The sequence below is a fragment of the Eublepharis macularius genome, chromosome 10 (genome assembly GCF_028583425.1).
Source record: "Eublepharis macularius isolate TG4126 chromosome 10, MPM_Emac_v1.0, whole genome shotgun sequence".
In the NCBI taxonomy this organism is placed as follows: Eukaryota; Metazoa; Chordata; class Lepidosauria; order Squamata; family Eublepharidae; genus Eublepharis; species Eublepharis macularius.
The window spans coordinates 94,309,215-94,330,213 of record NC_072799.1 but is presented as its reverse complement, the minus strand read 5'-3'; the positions used below and the strand labels follow the sequence as shown (position 1 = coordinate 94,330,213).

The following is a 20,999-nucleotide window of genomic DNA, read 5'->3' as shown; positions in this document are numbered from 1 at the left end:
CCTACTCTGAAAGAGTCCAGTAGCACCTTTAAGACTAACCAATTTTATTATAGCATAAGCTTTCGAGAATCAAGTTCTCTTCATCAGATGCCTGATCAAAACTGGGCAGATACAGAAGAGGAGGGGGAAAGAGAGAGAAAAGGGAGGGGGCATAAATCACAAGAAGGCAGAATGCAATTAGCATAGAGGCAATCAAAACATTCCTTTGCTTGGAAATGTAAACATCTCCTTTTGGTGTGCAGTCAGTTTGTAGCAGTGAAGGTGTCCAATTCCTATGTAGTATAAGCCTTCGGTAACCACAGCTCTCCCTGCCAGTTGCATCTGACAAAGAGAACTGTGGTCCCCGAAAGCCCACACCAGGCGTCACTGGTCTCCCCCAGATCACGCCTCTGTAAAGAGAATCTGTTACCTGTGGTAATGTGATAACCATTCATAGTCTCTATTTAGTCCCCGCTTGACAGAGTCAAATTTGCATATGAATTCCAATTCAGCAGCCTCCCGTTGGATTTTGTTTTTGAAAGGTTTCTGTTGAACCACAGCGACCTTTAAGTCTTTGGTGGAATGTCCTGGTAGATTGAAGTGTTCTCCCACTGGTTTTTGGACGTTTCCATTTCTAATGTCAGATTTGTGTCCATTTATTCTTTTGCGTAGAGGTTGGCTGGTTTGTCCAATGTACAGAGCAGAAGGACATTGTTGGCACATGAGGGCATATATCAGGTTGGAGGATGAGCAGCTGTAAGAGCCAGAGACAGTGTAGTTGATGCCATTGGGTCCTGTAATTGTATTCCCTGGGTAGATATAGGGGCAGAGCTGGCATCTGGGTCTGTTGCAGGGCCTGGTACCTGTGCTGGTGACTCTGCTGGCCGATTCATGATTGTAAGTGAGAAGTCGTTTAAGATTGGGGGGCTGTCTGTAGGCAAGGAAAGGTCTTCCACCCAGGGCTTCTGAGAGAGAGGTATCATTTTCCAGGATGGGTTGTAGCTCACTGATGATACGTTGGATGGGTTTGAGCTGGGAGCTATAGGTGACAACCAGTGGTGTTCTGTTGTTAGTTCCTTTAGGTTTGTCCTGGAGCAGACTGTTTCTGGGTACTAGTCTGGCCCTGTTAATTTGTTTCTTCACTTCATTTGGTGGGTACTGTAGTCCCAAAAATGCTTGTTGTAAATCTCTTAAGTGTGAGTCTCGGTCGAGAGCATTGGAGCAGATACGGTTGTAATGTAAGGCTTGGCTGTAGACAGTAGACCGAGTGGTATGTTTAGGGTGGAAGCTGGAGGCATGTAGATATGAGTATCGGTCTGTTGGTTTCCGGTATAAGGTGGTATTTATTCGTCCATTATGTAGTTGTACAGTGGTGTCCAGGAAGTGTACCTGTTGTGTAGAGTGGTCCAGGCTTAGACTTTGTCACTTCGTACTCACTCACAATTACTTCGAATTTGGTGACAACTTATATCTACAGGTTAATGGCACAGCCATGGGCACACGCATGGCACCACAATATGCTAACATATTCATGGCGGACTTAGAGCAACGCTTCCTCAGCTCCCATCCACTGGAACCACTACTATACTTAAGATTCCTGGATGACATCTTCATCATTTGGACCCATGGGAAGGAAGCCCTTGAGAGATTTCATCAGGACTTCAATAACTTTCACCCTACTACCACCTAAGCCTGGACCACTTTTTGGAGCTTGTTGTATTATTTCCCACAATGGGCTTTGTTACTAGTGTAATAATAATATGAATGTGGTGCTTAGGAGTTTAATGGCTTGATGTGCAGGGACACGTGTGAAGTGTTGCCATAGAAGGCTTTGTGCACATTAGGATATTTTGAGGAGGTTGCACATACATGCTTTTTTTTCTTTTTGCATGTAGTTTTATGCAAAAAAAATACTGTTTGTGGAAATGGGCTACCATTGAACCCAGACATGCTGTGGGACTTGAAGAGCAAAGATGTGTCATGGAGCTGGTCTCGTCTAAGACGCAGCCGGGTTCACACTGTTTCCTGTTTCTTAAAACGACAAAAACAGTCGATGCTTCTGTGCGGATATGTTTGGCAGATTTAGGCAAGGGCACTTGAGATTCATCTTTTCTCTTTCAGCTAAACTTTCTAGATCCGCCCCCCACACCGCCCTGAAACACTTAACACTGACATCCTTTGTCTATTTCAGTAGTTCAGATTTATTATTGAACAATTTAAACTTCTCCAAGTTTATTGAGAAATTCTGAAATTCTAGCCTGTTCTCTTTTTTGTTGTACAGGCTTTGCTAGCAGTTGGAATCAGTCAGTCTGTGAGGACTCCAGATCCAAGCCATCCGTAAGGACATTTTTTTTCTTTTAATGTTAGCTTCTGAATGTCATTATTTCCTTTGTCAAATTGATCACATCCTAGGCCTTCATTTTCTTATTTTCTTGGTGCATCTGATTTTATACCACACACTATTATTACTCATGTAACATCTGATGAAAAACTCCCTAGTTTGAGCCTTTTCATTCAACCCAGAGACTTGTTAGGATTAACAGAACAGAGCCAGCAGTTCTTTGGGGCATACGGTAGAGACTCAAAGGTGGCATCTGATAAACAGCATGCTTTTTAAAGCTTTACATTAAAAGGATGAAAACTGGATTCCCACTAATGGAAGGTTTCATATTTGGGAAGCAGCATTACAACTGAAATCAAGTTTTTTGGCTTAATGTTTTGCCTCTTGTTAGACATGTGTAGGAACTTTAGAAAGCTCATAAGAAGCTGTAGTGCAGATTGTAGACAGATGAAAGGCAAACAGGATGAGTGCAGAGCAGGATTAGAAATAGGCCTGATATGTCACACAGCCCCTGTGTGACTTCAGATATGTAAAGTCGTCTCTCTTGAGAGCAGGGCCTGCTTTTCACAGCTGCACTTTAATTGCCCAGTTGACTTCCGAGCAGTGAGAGTGTGTGTGTTTCTCCTGTCTCCTTTGCAAGTTTCCTAAAGTGCGTTCCCCCCTTCTCCATCCAGATATGGTTTTGCAAACATGCGCTACATTGCCTCCCTGATCAGCGGCGTTGGCATTTTCATGATGGGTGCCGGACTGTCGTGGTATCACGGGGTGATAGGCTTGCTGCACCCTCAGCCCATAGAATCGCTTCTTTGGGTAAGTTGAGCTGTCGCACGATGAACGTGATGTGGCTGAATCCTGCGGTCCGTTCGTGTCAGTGATGGCTCCGTTCTTTCGAGCCAGGAGCCTTTTGCTGACGCAGGAGGCAGTTGCGTCAGCTCACGGATTTGTACTCTGGAGGAAACCCCCATTAGTTCAGCAGACCTGTGCAGTACAGACCCTGCAGTGCTTTAGCTAGGCTAGCTCGAATTACGATCCTTCGCTTCTCTTAGACAAAAGGCAAGTCGTTCTTGAGGCTGCCTCGCCATCTAGGCATCTTCTGTGGAGTTTCTTCTGCGTATCCGTGGCCCCTGGGTGCCGTGGTGCCCTCTGAAATCTTCTGGGCACTTCCCAAGTGTTTTTAGAAAGTGGGCCAGGGCCAGGTGGGGCTTTTGTCCAGCGGTGCTTCTGATTGGCCACTGGAAATTTTAAAAAAAAATTGCTTTAGCAGCAGCTGCCGCCACAGCACAAGGATCTTCACTGCGTGACTGAAGGCATACTGTGTGTCAGCAAGAACGTACGTTTAAACAATATGTTCATTTTAAAAAGCATCCTGTTAAGCCGAGCTTCTGCCTGGAATATTGAGGAATGACTGTGAGAGACGAGCATAACCTCTGTCCCTGGCATGCTGTGGCTGGCTCTGCCTCCGAAGATGCCCAGAGGCTGAGAAAGGTTGGGGGCCCCGGATCTAAGCCACTGGAGGGGAAAATTCTGCGCTTGCTTTTCAATGGCTTTGTTGATGTTTGTCATAAATTCACTGCTGCTGTTGAGGTGTCTGTGAAAAGAACCAAGCAATACATGTCTTTCATTTCCCTTGTGATACAGATTTCCTGTATCCCCCCCTTTGACGCACAAACGTGAAGCCTGAGAAAAGGAGCTGGCAGTTGTGGAAATCCCGCCCCCCCCCCCCCACACACACACACGAGTCCGACTGTTTTCTTGTAGTGGTGAAGGAACTTGCTGCTGCAGTCGTATGCACATTTACTTGGAAATAAGTGCCACAGTTCACTGAAAACGTATCCCCAAGTAAATGCACGTGAGGCTGCATTCTTGCTGACTTAAGCTGGGAAAGGGACACTGATGGCCTGCAGACTGGAGCTGGGACCCAAATCAGTTAAGTCCTGACCTGGGAAGTCCTTTTGAATTTTAAATGAGCTGTGACCCAAGGATTGCAGGCAGTTTTTATTCCTAGGAGAGATTCCACTTGTTGATGCTACATCTGTTTAATTTTGTCTGTAATGTGAAAACGTAGGTATTTGTATGTACCGTCATGCCCAAGCACAAAACTGCAAGCCCTCTGTGCGAGAAGGCATCAGTCTTGCAATGAAGCCTGGCGCTGTCTGGCTCCTGGGCTACTGTTCTGAAAATGCAGGAGCCAGCTGTCTCAGTCGCCGAAATTGAATAGTTTTCGATCGCATTCCTTAATCCTGTCTGCGATAATGGCTGTGTTCAGACATCATGAGAACGTCTAATCAGAAGCTTGTTGGGGTGTCCATGAGCATGACTGCCTTGCTGCGCTTGCAGTTTCCCTCGCCTCCCTCCCCTCCTCTCTTATGCAGGGCTTGGCTGATCAGGCTTCAGCTTACCATGACTTCAGCAAACTGGAGTCTCCCCCCTCCAGGAATTCTGAGCAGTGCAGGGGAGGGGTCCAGTTTTGCTGGGTGTCACACCACATTGGTGCTTTCAGTCAAGTGCTGTGTGCAGTGCAGGGGAGGGGGGCAAGGGGAGAGGGGCAAGTACAGCAAACCATCCGTGTTCCTGCTCAGTTACAGTAAACCTCTGTTTAATCTCATTTGTGGTGATGCAGCTGTAGGGTTAGATCCCATGTTTCAGTTCTGTGTAGTTTACAAGGCTTTCTATTGTACATATACTTAATTATCTCTTTCCCTCCCCCTTTATTAGGCTTACTGTATATTAGCAGGGTCGCTGGTCTCCGAAGGAGGTACGCTAACTCTCGTTTTGCTGTCTGCCTTTTCCCCCTGTGTAGATGCATTAAAGCCCAACATGTAAACTCAGTTGCCCCCAAACACACAAGCATTTTTCACATTTCAGGGTAACAGTTTAGAATGCAAATCGAAAGTGTGATGAAAGATGACCTCAGGATGCTGTTTGTTTATTGCCCTTGTCATCCTCCTCCTCCTCCCTTTGGAAAGTCCTGAACTGCTTGCCTGGGGCTTCTCAGGTCTCCCCTTCACTCGCCCCATCAGGTTGGCATTTGCACAGCTTTTCACAAAACTTCGGCAGTGTTAGTTGCTCCAAGACTGTTCTTGTGTTGTGGCGGTACAGTTGCCTCGTTGATACGCCGAACACATGGCAGGTCCTCTGATATACAAGGAGGGGGGAGGTTTGGCTGCTAGGAATATTGCTGCGGTGCGACGTCAGCTGCACTGGCTACTTATTTGCTTGCAAGCTCCGTTCCAGTTGCTGGTTCTTGCCTTTAAAGCCTTTTGCAGCCTGGGACCCTGACACCTCTCCACTCGCACCTCCCGCTGCTCCTCAGCCAGCCAGCCTGTTTTTGGGTGCCCTTCCTTGGTGCTGTCTGAATGCCAACAGCTAGCTTACAGATTTTCCCTGTGGCGCGTCCCGTCCTCCCAGAGCGGGTGCAGGGAGCACCTTCACGGGCCGCATTTAAGAAAGCGTACGCCGTGGTTCTCTTTCAGAGCGCTTTTGATGGAGGGTGAACTGTTTGGGCAGATTTGTCTCCTTACGGTTTTATCTATGTATATCTATTTTGTAATTGATTCATTGTCTGCCCTTGCGACTTGTTGCTGCATTAGCCACCTTGATTCCAAGGAAATAAGATTGGATATACATTTTAAAAGTAAATATTTTGTTAAAGAAATAGTCCTTATGTGTGTGACTACTTGCCTCTCGATAGACAGGGGTACTCCGTAAAGATGATGACCGGGAACCCAGTCCAACTAGTTGACTAAGCTCAAGGGGGTTTTATAGGTGTGTCTTCCATGTTCTCTCCCAACCACAAGCACACTGCGTGGCTGATGGGTTTTGAAACTGAGGGCAGTTTCACAAATAGTGGTGCGATACGGTGTTGGGGGTGCTGTTGGCCAAAGGAAAAAGACAAAGGCCTGGCTTCCCAAATCCTCCCACCTAGTTCTGTGCACTTAAGGGAACGTGGAGCTTGGTTTCTTGGGCAGCAGCCCCCCCTCCCCCCGGCCCTGTTCACATGGCAAACAGCCTTTGGAAGGAGGTAGTTGCGGAAGCAGCCGGTGACATGGTGTGAGGATCTGCCATTCAGAACAAACAGTAATCCTGTTGGGCATCCCAGAGCCCTTCAGCGTACCTTAAGTGGGTCTCTGAATCACAGCTAAACACGTCCAGAGTTGCTTTTGGATCGAGACACCTGGCTTTTGTTTGGACTGAAGCTGGGGTCTGCAACCTATTTCGTCTGGAGTGTTTCTGTTTGAAACTCGAAGGACGCTTTCTTGCGCAAGCAGGCAGAGGATCGGGGCCTGGTTCTTTGCCTTGAGCCTTGGCATCACTTCAGAGCTATTCCTTGATGCTTACAATAAACTTTATGGCTTGAAGAGCTTCAGAATGAATTTGCTGCTTTATCTGTTGTCCTTTTTGTTTTTCTCGCTTGGTTCAAATATTTCCTTTCCCCCTCCCTGCAGCGACTCTTCTCGTTGCAATCAATGAAATCCGCAGAAGTGCCCGGGCAAGAGGACTGTCCTTCTATCAGTATGGTAAGTCTCTTTAGCAGAGGTTGAAGTCTTGGCTTTGTCTGTTTGCTTCCTCTTCTGGTGAATGGATGCCGTTTAATTCTTTGGAAGGAAGGTCTCTTCGTTTCCTCGTGCTTCCACTCTCATTCCCTTGAATAGCATCCCAGTCAGCAGGGCCACGGAAAGGGGCCACTCAGAGGTGGGGGTTTCTGTGTCCCCGAGGCACTCCGCAGATTTTGGGGGGAATGTTACTCCGCAGTATAAGAGAAAGATATGTCCCCAGCTGCCGGCTCAAGGCCGAGCATGCTCAGTGAGCTCAAGGAGTCGTGGGCTGTTCAGAGCTGAGCATTGGGAAATGGAAGGGACCACCCAGTCTAGGCCAGTCACTTGAACTGAAAAGGTTGTGTTGTGGAAGGGAAGGAAAAGCACTACCCCCCCCCCCCCTCCTTGCCCCGTTCCTTACAGTCCCCCGACTTGTTTGTAGCAGCTGAGGAACTAGTTCTTAAAGCAGTTACGTTTGTTGTAAGTACCCTTTAACTCCAGTGAGCGGAAGAAGCCCCTACAGGGCCCCTTTATGAGACTGGAAATATGTAGAGGTATCGAATGGGCTTTATCCTGTTCAGAAAGATCCCTGCATGTGTGATAGATCCAGCGGAGTTAGCCGTGTTAGTCTGTAGTAGCAAAATCAAAAAGAGTCCAGTAGCACCTTTAAGACTAACCAACTTTATTGTAGCATAAGCTTTCGAGAATCACAGTTCTCTTCGTCAGATGCATGTGTCAGGTTCCAAGGGGCAATGCGGGGGAGGATTGGAGGGCTTCCATGGAACGGGGGAATCCCCCCCCCCACACACACACCATATACATAGATCTTTGCCACAGGATCCAAGCCGTTGTGTAGTACAGATTTTTGTTTCTGTTAAATGTACCGGCTATTATATGAGTAGAGAAGGACATGATTCCTTCAGTGCAAAGAAATTATGTACCGGCATAATTAGTTGTTAAATATTCAGTCATTCAGGCTCGCGATCCCAGTACCAATGTTGTGCTGCTAGAAGATACTGCGGCTGTCCTGGGTGTGATGCTGGCTGCTACGTGCATGGGCCTGACATCCTTCACAGGTGAGCATCTGTATCGCATGGACACTGGCAGTGTGAAGCCTGACAGAATATTTTTTGTTAAATCTAATAGCCAAGCGAGGGTGCCAGTACCAATCATGAAAGAGGCAAAACCTGTTTACCAGAATAAAGACAGGGATTTCTACAGACTTTGGTAACTACTCAAATATGCAAAACAAATTGACTTTAAAAATTAACTGAACGGAAAAGAGATCACCTCTCCTACCTGAAGAAACAAAATCCAACCCAAGGAGGACTGAGCATGCTTTAGGAGGTATAGAGTTGGTGAAATGAAAAGAAATTATTATTTGTAAATTACTTTGAGCTGGGGGAAGGCAAGGTATAATATTTTAATTAATTAAAAATAAATACATGGGGGGATGGGATGTTGGCCTATTCTTTGCTCCTAAGAGCATTTAGATTTCTCAGAGTGGAAACTTGCAGGTTGTTTATCGCATCTCCCCCACTACTTGTGGGGTTCCAGCCAATGTCCCCTCTAAGAGTGAAACGGGTGGCTCATACTGATCACTGAAGAAACACAGGGGGGGTCACCACCAAAGAAGAGGGGTGTCCCCAAAGGGGGGGTGTCCCAGAAATGTGCACAATGTTTAGTGCCCTGGGACTCTGCCAACAAGCCAGAAAAGCATAGAAGAAATTAGCTTACCATTTGCCTACAAGGAATTGGGGGGGGGGGGGAATGACACAAAATTTCCCCATAATGCCAGTGCTTTGCTGTTTGGATTGTTAGGTGAAAAGCAAGCTGCTTTTATCTCCTCATCTCCCAGCAATAGTGTTATGGGTCAGTGTCCCTTTAGACTGGGGCTTGATGGGGCAAGTGGCCTTCGGTCATGTGCTCCCCCCTCCCCGTTCTTTACTATATCATGTGACGTAAACTGCTGTTGCAAGCAAATGCGAAACACTCTGTGGTCTGTTGTTCCCAATCCCCACTTGATCCTCTGGAATCCAGTTACTCCGTTTAATCCGCCCCTTCCTCCATCCGAGGAGCTCAAGGCAGCCTGTGTAATTCTCCCTCGGTTTTGTCCTCACAATCAGTCTGTGGGGCAGGTAGAGTGGAGAGGAAATGACTAGGTCACCCGGCAAGTTTGATGGTAGAACGGGACTTGGAACCTGGGTTTCTCTGATCATAATTCAACAACTGCGCCACTGGTAAGCACATCACAAACTTGGGCCAGTCTCTCACAACTAAAAGAATCAGTTGTATGTGCATAAAACTAAGCAGTGTGCAGAGCATCAGTTGGCCACTTCAGGCGAGGATGAGGGTGTATAACAACAGAGAGCATCACGGAACAAGGACTAGAGTTAACGGAACCTCAAGAACGCTAACTACAGACAATCAAGGAATTGTCAGAACTATATCAATATGTATATTCTTTGGTAAAATCTAAGGAAGAATAAATATATTTAAATAAATATGTATGGGTTTATACAAAGCTGAACGGCAGAGCACTTTGAATGAAGTTAAATTTCCTGCTATAGCAGGGTGATTTATAGAGGCTTGAGGTTCTCTGCCGTTCAGCATCATACCTGTCTATTTTCTACCGTAGATGAGACTTGTGGAATTGTGAGTTGTGACTTAATGAAATTATTGTGCAAAAACCGTACATATTTATTTAAATTAAATATATTCTTTCTTTACCAACGAATATATATATATGTATTGATACAAATAATTTTGACAATTCCTTGATTGTTTGTCGTTAGTTTTCATGGTGTTAACTATAAAGGACGAGGGTGTGGCGTGTTAGAATACTCCTGTATGTGAGGCAAGAAACCATCTCTTTCGAGCTTGCGGGTGGCTTTTTAGGCGAGGAAATGTACGAGGTATACTACAAGGTTATCTTTTTCATTTCTGTGGTATAGGTAACCCATACTACGACAGCCTTGGGTCTCTGGGTGTGGGTACGTTACTGGGAGCCGTATCAGCATTCCTTATCTATACCAACACGGAAGCGCTGCTAGGGAGATCTATCCAGCCCGACCAGCTGCAGAGGCTGACAGAGTTACTGGAAAGCGACCCTGCAGTAAGGTGAGCGGGTCTGAACTGCTGGCATTGGCGACACCTGAGCATACACGTTCAGCTAAGTAGAGGACTCTACCGAATGTGACTCCTGTCGCGGGGGGGAGTAATGGATTTTTGCCTTCAAGTTTACAGGGCAAGCGCTGTGCTCCAGTGACCCTGTTTTGGCCAGCTGGCTGCTTCTGCTTGTCAGTCGGAGACACCTAATGGCTTTTGTTTTTCTCGCTTTGTCCCGCCGCACGAAATATTTTCCTCAGAGCAATTCATGATGTTAAAGCCACAGATATGGGAGTGAGCCAAGTGAGATTCAAGGCAGAAGTAGACTTTGACGGACGGGTTGTGACTCGGTCTTACTTGGAGAAACAAGACATCGAGCAGCTTCTACAAGTATGTTTTGAAGATGCACGGAGTTTCAGTGGTGTGTTTTTCTCCCCCGTTGCTCAAGTGAGCGGAAACAGATCTGACTTAGATCCAGAGGAGTTAGCCGTGTTAGTCTGTAGTAGCAAAATCAAAAAGAGTCCAGTAGCACCTTTAAGACTAGTCCAGTAGCACCTTTAAGACTAACCAATTTTGTTGTAGCATAAGCTTTCGAGAATCACAGTTCTCTTCGTCAGATGCTTGGAGGGCAAAAAGAGAAACTGGTCAGATATAGAGGAGGAGAGGGGTGGGTGGGGTAGATGCAAACATCTCCTTCTGATATGCAGATGCAAACAGCTCCTTCTGATGTGGAGATCAGTTTGCTTCTGTAAAGGTTCAGAGGACTTAGCCGTGTTAGTCTGTAGTAGCAAAATCAAAAAGAGTCCAACAGCACCTCCAAGACCAACCCATTCCGCTGCAGCACAAGCCTTCAAGAACCACAGCTCTCCCCGCCAGATGCATCTGACAAAGAGAACTGTGATTCTCAAAAGATCTGACTTAGAATTAGATGCTTTAATTTAGCCCATCTATGCATACTTCCACTCATGTTCATAGACTGTAGCTGTAAAAAATGGTGTGACGTTTGCCGCATCATTCCACTTATACTGTAATGCATTCCGAGGAATATTTGCGGGGGGAGCGTTGATGGTGGCAAGGAAGCTGCTATTGGTTTGGGTTGAGCTGATGCAATACTTTCAAATGTTTGCAAATATTCCAAGGTCAGGAGAATAAAGACTGGCCACACAGAACGTTCACAAGCAGCCTCCTCTGAGGGAATCGTAGGGAAAACCTTTTCTTGGAATGTCCAGTTTCAAGCGGGAGGCGGCTGAGCGCAGGTGGGAAATTGCATGTTTGAATACCACCCCCCCCCCGACAGAATTTCCTTCATATATAGAAAGCTACCATGTTGGAGAAGAAGAGTTTGACCTGGACTTTCTATGAGAGGATCTCTTTCCTGTGCTAACATTGTAGCTTGAAGTTATAGTTCCAGATAAGCGTTATCTTCTCATTCTGCTTATCATATAAACAGAGAGAATGTTCAGAAAACACCTGCCAGTTCCTGAAGATGTCAAGCAGAGCTTTTCTGTCTTGCTGTCTACAGCTGTTGACTCAATCCACCACTGTCTAAGACATGCCAACTTGGACTAGAAACGTAACAGATTAGTGCCCCTGAAACGTTCCTCTTGGTAGTTCAGGAGAGCTCTCTGGGCTTTTCCTGCTCTGGCAGTCTGCCTGGAAAACACACATTTTCATATTCACCTGTCCTGTTCACATGTTGCAGTGTACGCATGTACACCCTTCATGTATGCACATGTATCCATTTATAAGAAACAGCCAGTGTGTGTTAACTTTACCAGTGAAGCTGGGGACCAGTGAAGCTGGATAACTGTGGGGTGTGAATCACATGTTCAGCTGTACCTGTGTGGAACCTAACATGAGAATTACTCAGTGCACATATAAAGAAACATTAAGTGTACACTGTACACACAGATTGTACATGTGTTCACAGTGGACAGGACTGTGGTCACATAGATGCATGAGCTGATTCTGAAACTTCTAGAGCTGGCTTTTTGGTGCTGGAAACCTCCTTACCCCAGCAAGGCATGCCAAAGGGAGAGGAGTTGTGCCTTCCCGCTCAGTTCTGTCTTGTCCACTGGGGGAGATCTGTCCACATCTGCTTTGTATGCAGAAGGGCCCAGGTTCATCCCCCACTATCTCCAAGTTACAAAAACAAAAAGGAACAGGGCCTGAGTGATGTGAGAGTCCTCAGCCTGAGACCCTGCTGAGCTGTTGTCTGTCAGAGCAGACAATGCTGACCTTGAGGGACCCGCAGCGGGGGGCGGGGGGGGCGGGGTTTTCACTGCAGTGGTAGAATTGATTGAGAACCTCCACCGCGATTCTCTGAGCTGCTTTCTTTGTTCACTGGTTTTAAAAAGTAAAGTTGTTTTTGGTGAATCTAGTTAGCTGCAGTTCTTTTGTATAGGTGTACAGCACGAGTGTTTATGTATTAAAATATTTCTGTCCTGCCTTTTAGCACAAAGTGGTTTGTAAACCACAATTAAATATATCCTGACTTAAAACATCTTACTATATAATTGAGTAAGGGTATTTCAGACAACTCACTGTATACCCTGCTGTACCACCAGAGGGCGATGCCATGGAGGGAAGCCTAGGCAAGGCACCCTGTCCCTCCAGAAAATGTGCCATGGTGGGAAGCCCAGGCCAGCAGCAGGATGGGAGCAGGTAGCAATGCCAACCTCCCATCTTAACCCATCTGGTATTAGGAGCGGAGCAGGTGCCGATGCCCACCCCCAGCCTTAACCCAGTTGGTAATAGGAGCGGAACAGATGGCAATGCCCACCTTCCGTCTTAACCCAGCTGGTATTAGGAGCAGAGCAGGTGGCAATACCCACCACCACCTTAACACTGCTGGCATTAGGAGAGGAGCAGGTGGCAATGCCCACTGCCACCTTAACACAGCTGGTATTGGGAGCGGATCAGGTGGCAATGCCCACCCCCTGCCTTAACCCAGCTGGTATTAGGAGTGGAGCAGGTGGCAATGCCCACCCCTGCCTTAACCCAGCTGGTATTAGGAGTGGAGCAGGTGGCAATGCCCACCTCCCATCTTAACCCAGCTGGTATTAGGAGTGGAGCAGGTGGCAATGCCCACCCCCCACCTTAATCCAGCTGGTATTAGGAGTGGAGCAGGTGGCAATGCCCACCCCCCACCTTAACTCAGCTGGTATAAGAAGCGGAGCAGGTGGCAATGCCCACCCCGTGCCTTAACCAGCTGGTATTAGGAGCGTATTGGATGGCAATGCCCTCCTCATGCTTTAACCCAGCTGGTATTAGGAGCAGAGCAGGTGGAATTCCCACCTTCACACAGCTGTTATTAGGAGTAGCAACAACCAAAGTGGAAAACCACAACTAAGGGACAAGACAATAGCCAATGAAAAATTGCAAAAGTATATTAGGTGATTATTGGTAATATAAAGTGGCACAGTGCATGACTTATCTAATTCTAAACACTTCCAGGCTATATATCTCCAATTCTCATATACAATATTACACAACATCCGGCCAACTGTAGTAAACTTGCTTCTTTCAACAAGGTGGAAGCTCAAACGGAAATGGCAAAGTCAGTGTGAACATTTAAACAGTCTCTTGCATGTTGCTTTCTCTCTCCAGATGAAACAAGGAGATGGTAAACTCCCCACGCATCTCCAGATGCCTCACTGCCGCTTACAATATCTCAGGCGGCCCAAAAGAAAGGGGCGTGTCAATCTGCCGCCTGAGCTATTGTAAGCGGCAGTGAGGCATCTGGAGATGCGTGGGGAGAAGGTCTGTCGACCCCTGATGCAGTCTGGAAACAAGTGTTATCAGTGACCAGTTCCTTGTCGGGTCTTCGGTCCTTTGAAGTTTACCATGCACCCTTCAGCCAGCTGGGATCAGTAGCGGAGCATGAATGAATGAATGAATGTAGCGGAGCAGGTGACAATGCCCGTACTCCACCTTAACCCAGCTGGTATTAGGAGCGGAGAAGGTGGCAATGCCCAACCCCTGCCTTAACCCAGCTGGTATTAGGAGTGGAGCAGGTGGCAATGCCCACCCCCTGGCTAAACCCACCCGGCATTAGGAGTGGAGTAGGTGGCAATGCCTGCCCCCTTTCAGCCACCTGGAATCTGGAGCGAAGCAGGTGGCACTGTCCACCCCCTGCCTTAAGCCAGTTGGTATTAGGATCAGAGCGGGTGGCAATGCCCTCTCCCCGCCTTAACTGCAGCTGGTATTAGGAGTGGAGCAGGTGCCAATGTCCACCCCTGGCTTAACCAGTCTGGTATTAGGAGCAGAGTAGGTGGCAATGCCCGCCCCCCTTCAGCCAGCTGGAATCAGGAGCGGAGCATGTGGCAATGCCTGCCCCCCTTCAGTCACCTGGAATCCAATGCCCACCTTGCGCCTTCACCTGGCTGGGATCAGGCTCAGAGCAGGAGGCAGTGCCCGCCCTCTTCAATCTACTGGAATAAGCCACTGAGCAAGCAGCAATGCCCACTCTTGTCTTCATCCTGCTGGAATCAGGAACCAGTACCAACGAAAAGCAGTTTCCCGTGTAACAACGTCTCCTTATTTTATTTAACATTAAATATGTGATTCAACAAAGAGCTATACCACATATAACAGTCATGGGAAAAGTATTCATACAGGCGTCATATATGGTGGAAATGGTGGAAAATTGGAAAATTAATGATTAGCATGGAGTGGTAGCTGCATGAACTTCTGACAACTGTTTTCTTTGAGAAAGAGCTTTGGAAACGGATTCAATGTGGATCTGGACCTTCCGTTTGAAAATTGATGTCACAGAATTATCAATGTACACCAAAAGAATGCAACAAGGGTTTACTTGTAATCTGTGACTTGCGCAGTTTATTGGAACAAACCTACAGACTATACCCAATTTCAGTTGGAATACAAGGCGAGCTTGATTTTGGATGGAAGGACTAGTGTACATATGGTGCTAGGAAGCATTTGCACTTTAATATCTGTTGCAATATCAATAGAGCACTTGAAGCACTGGACACTTTATGTATTGACCTTTGAGCATATATGACGCCTGTATGAATATTTTTTCCATGACTGTTATATGTGGTATAGCTCTTTGTTGAATCACATATTTAATGTAAAATAAAATAAGGAGACATTGTTGTTACACGGGAAACTGCTTTTTGTTGGAATCAGGAACCAAGCATGCAGCAATACCTGCCCCCCCTTCAACCTGCTGAAATCAGGAGCAAAGCAGGTGGCAATGCCTGTTCCTCCCTTCACCCAGCGGGGAGCAGGTGGCAATGCCCACCTCTCTTCACCCAGTTGGGATCAGGCTCAGAGCAGATGGCAATACCTGCCCCCCTTCACCCAGCCGTATTCAGGCTTAGAACAGGAGGCAATGCCCCCCCTTTACCCAGCATGTATCAGGCATGGAGCAGGTAGCAAAGCCCACCACCCCTTCACATGGCTGAGATCAGGCATGGAGTAGATGACAGTGCCCACCCCACCAGCTGAAATCAGTGACGGAGGAGGAGCGAATGCCTGCCTGCCCGCCCTCCCCTTTCTAGAGCCCGTTGTATTTTTTCCCCACAACGGGCTTTGTTGCTAGTGCAAAATAAACAGATATGATCACTCAGAGAAGTACAGTTGTTGGTAAACAACTGGTTTATCTAAAACTTCTAATGTATTGTGTGACCACCTGTATACATATTTGTGTAATTTGGGCGGGGGGGACCAGGGTGTCCTTTCCATTTTCATGACTTGTGACTGCCACTTTGGATTAGTATGTTCTCTAAAATGGCAGTCTTGTGCGGTTCAGTGGCAATTACTGATCTGTGTAATGTTTCAAAACACTTCCCAGTTGCCTTCTTTTAGAACAGAAACCTGAAATCCCATCTAAGAGCTCCTGTCAGAGTAGGTATTTCTGGGCCAGAAAGTAAAGTATATTTTTAAACTAGTTTTTAAGTATCAAGAATATAACCAGGACTATTCATATTTTACACTGGAAGGAAATGTGTGAACTCTTCTAGGAGAAACAGAAATCCCATGCTGAGGCACACTGAACCTTTTTATCTGCATAAATTATTGCAAACTTGTGCAAGTTTTGTTAGTTTTCATAATTTGTTCTCCTTTGTGCATTCTGGAAAAGGGTGATGAGAGATACACGCCCTTTGTTCTTCTTGCTGGAAAGCCTAAAGAGCCCACTTCGGTTGTAGCGATTTCGGCAGTCAGTGCTTTATGGCCTTCAAGATTTTTCTTCTCATCTGTAAGGACTGGAAACTCACCTCAGTTTTTGTGTAAAAATGAAAGCTTGAATTCTGAAGATACTGTGGCATATCTGTATTTGTGTGGCACCCTGCCACCCAGAGTCCTGAATGCAATCATTTTATATATGCGATGGGTCATGCTTCTGACAGATACCAAACGGATCATCCAGTTTGTTTTCTGCTGGTAGAGGGATAAGATTGGATAAATGGGTTGAAGTAGAAAAGAAAACACCTCCCCTTAGCTGATCTCCTGGGCAGATCGTTCCCTGTTACCTGAAAGTGTGTCTGAATTTCACAAAAAATGGGAAATTGACTTGTTTTGTGTTCTGCTTCTTGCTTTGATCTGCTTACACTTAATTTTGTGGCAGGAAATCCAGCAGGTGAAGACTCTTGAGGAATTAGAAGCTTTCATGCTTAAACATGGTGAAAATATTATCGACACGCTAGGAGCTGAAGTAGACCGGCTGGAGAAGGAGCTAAAGGTAAGAGGTGGCTGGTTCGAAAAACAGGCATTGTTAATACTAGGTTTGCCACACTGTGTTGATACCAGAAACATTATTTCCTTTTGTAATAACTGAGGGGGCTCCAGCCAGAAGCAGCTGAGCGAGGATGAGGATGGTGCTTGAGAACTTGTGTTAATCTTGCCTTGCTCTGAGACATTCTGCTGCTCATATTAAAACATACCTTTTTTTGTTTCAGCAACGCAATCCGGAGGTGCGACATGTAGACCTGGAGATATTGTAAGCTCAACAGACGCCATCTTTGGAGAGAGATCTCTCTTCTGCATCTGCTTTGCTGAGGGGGACACAGCAGCCCCTGAGCCTGCAGGGGGAACTTGAGACGCCTCCTCCCCTGAGCTCCCCGGTTCCTTCTTAGAGCCGACTCTTCTTCAGGATAGTGATGGCTTTTGTCGAGCTGGTTTCTCAGGCCAGCTGCTTTGGCCATCTGTTTTACACGTGAATCTGTAGTAGAGATGAATACTGGGGTCTACAAACTTTAAATAAGTTACTGAACGTCACTTTCGAAAATACAGTATGTGTATATATAATATATATATATATATATATTTGCTGTCCAGTTTCAATTTTTGTATAAGTTTGCACATCAGTTCCTACCAGCTGCTATTTCTTAGCTTCTTTAGAGATTTGGGAGCCTTTGTGTGCTCCCCTTCAAGGACACGGCCCTCCTAAAGGACCAGTTGATATATTCCAGCCCTGGAGCCTGTCCCTGGTTCTTCCGGGAGACTTCTGCTCTTTCCCTCGGTGCCGTGAGCTGGAAACCTGGTGTGTCCCCGTGGGGTTAATAGCTTTAGAGCGCAAAGCCATCCGAGTGCTGCCGCTTTCCGTCTTCGACCCACCGGAGCCAGTGTGTAAGCGTTGCCAGGGCCCTCGGGCAGACCTGCCTTGGGCGCTGGATCCTCGTGCTGCTCTTCCGTTGCTTCCACCCAGGGTAGTGACTCCTCCCTAACAGGGCACCTGCCCAGATGCTGGGAGAGGAGGCTGGGGATATTCTGGGGATCCGCACCGCAGCAGTTACGGAATTGCTCATCATGGAGAGAATGTGGCCGCTTGTGCTGTGGCTCTCGCTCTCTTCTGAAGCTTAGCTGCTGTATCCACCTGGCAGCAGGTGGATACCTGTAGGATAACACCAAAAGGAATGAAAGTAACTAGTTGCAGGGAGTTGGACCCAGAGTCGCTGTTTTGCCGCAATAGAACAGTACTTCCCCTGGGGGAGGCGGAAAGGGATTGTTGCTGATTTTATCCCTTCCACTGCAAGCCCACTTTGTACGTCCTCTGTGGGGCAAAATTTCAGGGTGTTCTTTAGAAGTGGGGTAGTCTCATGAGCATCACTTCCTTTGAAGTACTTTAGATCCCCCCCAGTGCTTGCTCCAAAAATCCCTTCTGTAACTCCCCTCTATTTTAAATGTCCCTATGCCCATGGACTCTGCATTGATAGATGCAGCAGGGAGCACTTTTAACACTCGTTACGATGCATCAAGAATACCTTATAAATCAAGAGAGGGTGCAGGGTTTTAAGTTCTATGCAGCCAGTCCCATGCTTTTGAGGGGGTTTTGAACTTGTACTTCTCAAGCCTCAGCATGACTCACCGCAAACTCTCTTCGAAACTGAGTGGAGCTACAAAAATGGTGTACAATAATGATACGACCCTACCATTTCACGATGAAGAGTTAAAAATGAGATTAAACAGCAGTTGACATAGCTCTCCTGGGTCCCATAAATATTTAATTTATTGGTAACTGGCATTACTTACACTTTTCTTAAATGGTAGATGGTTTTATAGCATGAAACATCTTGGCCGTGAGGAATAAAACTATCATCTTGAATGCAGAAGTTGCTTTTGGTAACCTTCAAGCCAGGACTTCACAATTTAGGCTTTGGATGTTATGCAAAACGGGAGCTGAGAAATAAGTGGGAATCAAGATTCTTAAGCTTCTGTGACAGTCCTTGGGACCATTTAGTTTGGAAGAGCCAAAATAAAAGCCAGAGGAAGTATCCTCAGAAGGGAAGAGGTTTGAGGATTGTAGCTCTTTCCTAAAAGTGAGAACAAATCATCCCAGTCCTGAGGGCCAGTTCACATGTATGCACGCCATTTGGTTGTGCAACGCTTGATGTGTGAGTGAACCCCTTTGAAAAACACTCTTTCGGGGATTACTGGAAGGAGGAGGGAGCCATATACCTGTTCTGCCTAGCAGTTGATGTGGTAGCTCATTCACACAAGTAAGGCTGCTGTCTAATGATGAGCATACATGTTTGAAACTAACTCTGAGTAACTGAAAGATCAGTCAAAAATCCACTTTGCAAATGAAATGTTTCATGCACTTTAAACATATTTCAGTTGCTTATTGGAAAAATCATGGCTGGAAGCGGGGGGAGCTCCGAGCAGCATGGTACTTAGCTATCCTGCCACGGGGCACAGTCTGTGCTGATGGAAATTGTGGTAGAGACTCGTCAGCTTTTGGATTTGTTTGTAAGCATTTAAAATGCTGCTTTTTAAATAAGTAGAGGTTAAAAGAGCATGCTGTCAGTTTGAAAATTGATAGCATGTAACCCTAGCAACATTCCAAATTCTAGGTTTTAGGACTTGTATATATTGTAATTAGTGTAACTGTGACTTTGTTACAAAAGTTTAAAAGTGAAGGAGCTGCTTTTTGTAGTCCTGATTCGGTTAGGGCAAGGACTGAATACTTGCAGCTTGTGCCTGCATCCCATATGTATAAGTATTATAAATACCCTAGTCTTACTATGCAGTTACTCCCATCTAAGGCTGAAGTAACTGCATAGTATTGCATTGTAAGCAGTGTTCAGCCTAAGCTAGCCAGTCTTTGTACATGCGCAACTTCTGTATGCAGCAAGGGCCTCCCCGTATATTAGTGCAGGCATCTCTTAGAATATGCATCAGGTCCTTCCATGGTGAATGGGGAGACCTGATTGTGCTGGGAGTAATCACCGTTGAATGTAGTGGGGGTTACTTCAGAACAGCCGTCTGATCTCTCCCCCTTTGTGTACCGACCAGGGGGATCATAACCAAATTGGGAGATATTACCATGTTATGCAACTATATTATAAAACTATTGTTCTACAAACAATTGGCATCTGATGTGTTAAAAGCTTGGAAGCTATTTTTTAAAACACAAATGTCAGTTTGCAGGTTTTTAAGCATTTTGTAGAACCGCCTGTTGCTTTTCTTTGCAGAAGGCCTGTTCATTTTCCAGGGGTTCATTCTCATCTTTGTATCACCACATCCATGGTGCTAGTCTTAGAAATGCGATGCTTTGTTGTGAGCACTTGGGGAGCACTGTTAAGCGCATCTACTCAGAAGTACTCAGAAGTTGCTTCTTGAAAAGTGTTCTTAAGGTTGCAGCCTGAAAGAAGCTGGGCTGCAGGATCCGTTTCCTGCTTTGTCCCGTTCCCAGCGTTCTCTCTTCTGAGTATCCAGTAAACAAAAGGCAGGCAGTGGAGTAGGGAGGGGTCAGTGTGATCTGGGGACCCACCTTTGGGAGGTAGAAGAGAAAGGGGCTGCCTGGGAGTAAGTGCGCACAGATCCCCCCCCCCCGCCCCCCGCCCCCGCCTGCAGCAATTGCCGCGGCTTCCAGAAAGTGATGAAACTGCCAGAACACCACAGAGCTCCCCGTTCACAGCGTTTTGTGGGCCATTTAAATTAGCTTTCTATAAATGCCAACGGCAATGGAAACGCCTTGGTTTCTTTCCCACCAATGTCATTTGTTTGGTTTCCGTCTGCTTAACACTTAGGAACTGCACGCTTATGCTTTTGTCTTGCATTTCTTCCCTCTCCCAAGTCGTTACAGCCTTGATTGTGTGCTCTACAGATTGCAGCCAGTGATGCTCTAACGTTCAAAGTATCTGCACAGTTGAGCAGCTCTCCCCCCTTTATTCAAGGTTTTCTTTAGAATATTAAACATGCCAAGCACTGCTTCTCTCTCAGCCATTTGGAGTAGTATCGCTATAGGGCCAGGGTCTGAAGAACCATGCAGTTAGTTCCGTGTGCCTCCGAAGGGCTGGCTTTGGACTTGTGCTTCTCGGGCAGCTGGCCTTCCATGCCAAGCTGCAAACAGCTACGGCAACTGGGTGGAGTTCCAAAGCAATTTGTGACGTGGCGTAGGGGTTAGTTGATGGTGCGGACTGATAATGTTGGCACACGCTAGTCCTGCTGGGTTGCGACAGTCCGTCTGCTCCAGATCCTGTTGCATGCAGTGGCCAGACAGTTTTCCTGGAGGGCCAAACGGGGCAATGGAGGCCAGGGCCAGGGCTCCAGCTCTGTGGTACGGAGCA

At 46.6% G+C, this 20,999-nt stretch overlaps 1 protein-coding gene across 1 annotated transcript in view; it reads left to right on the top strand.

The window, feature by feature from the left end:
* Window positions 1–17,257, top strand: part of SLC30A9 (solute carrier family 30 member 9) — a 35,528-nt gene extending 18,271 nt beyond the window's left edge. The window contains exons 10-18 of the mRNA XM_054990003.1: window positions 2,261–2,316; window positions 2,995–3,130; window positions 5,036–5,075; window positions 6,766–6,837; window positions 7,824–7,931; window positions 9,810–9,975; window positions 10,224–10,353; window positions 16,556–16,669; window positions 16,887–17,257. Of these exons, the coding sequence (XP_054845978.1) occupies window positions 2,261–2,316; window positions 2,995–3,130; window positions 5,036–5,075; window positions 6,766–6,837; window positions 7,824–7,931; window positions 9,810–9,975; window positions 10,224–10,353; window positions 16,556–16,669; window positions 16,887–16,931 (867 nt within the window). The 3' untranslated portion in view covers window positions 16,932–17,257. The remainder of the gene's footprint in view (window positions 1–2,260; window positions 2,317–2,994; window positions 3,131–5,035; window positions 5,076–6,765; window positions 6,838–7,823; window positions 7,932–9,809; window positions 9,976–10,223; window positions 10,354–16,555; window positions 16,670–16,886) is intronic.
* The last annotated feature ends 3,742 nt before the right edge of the window (window positions 17,258–20,999 follow it).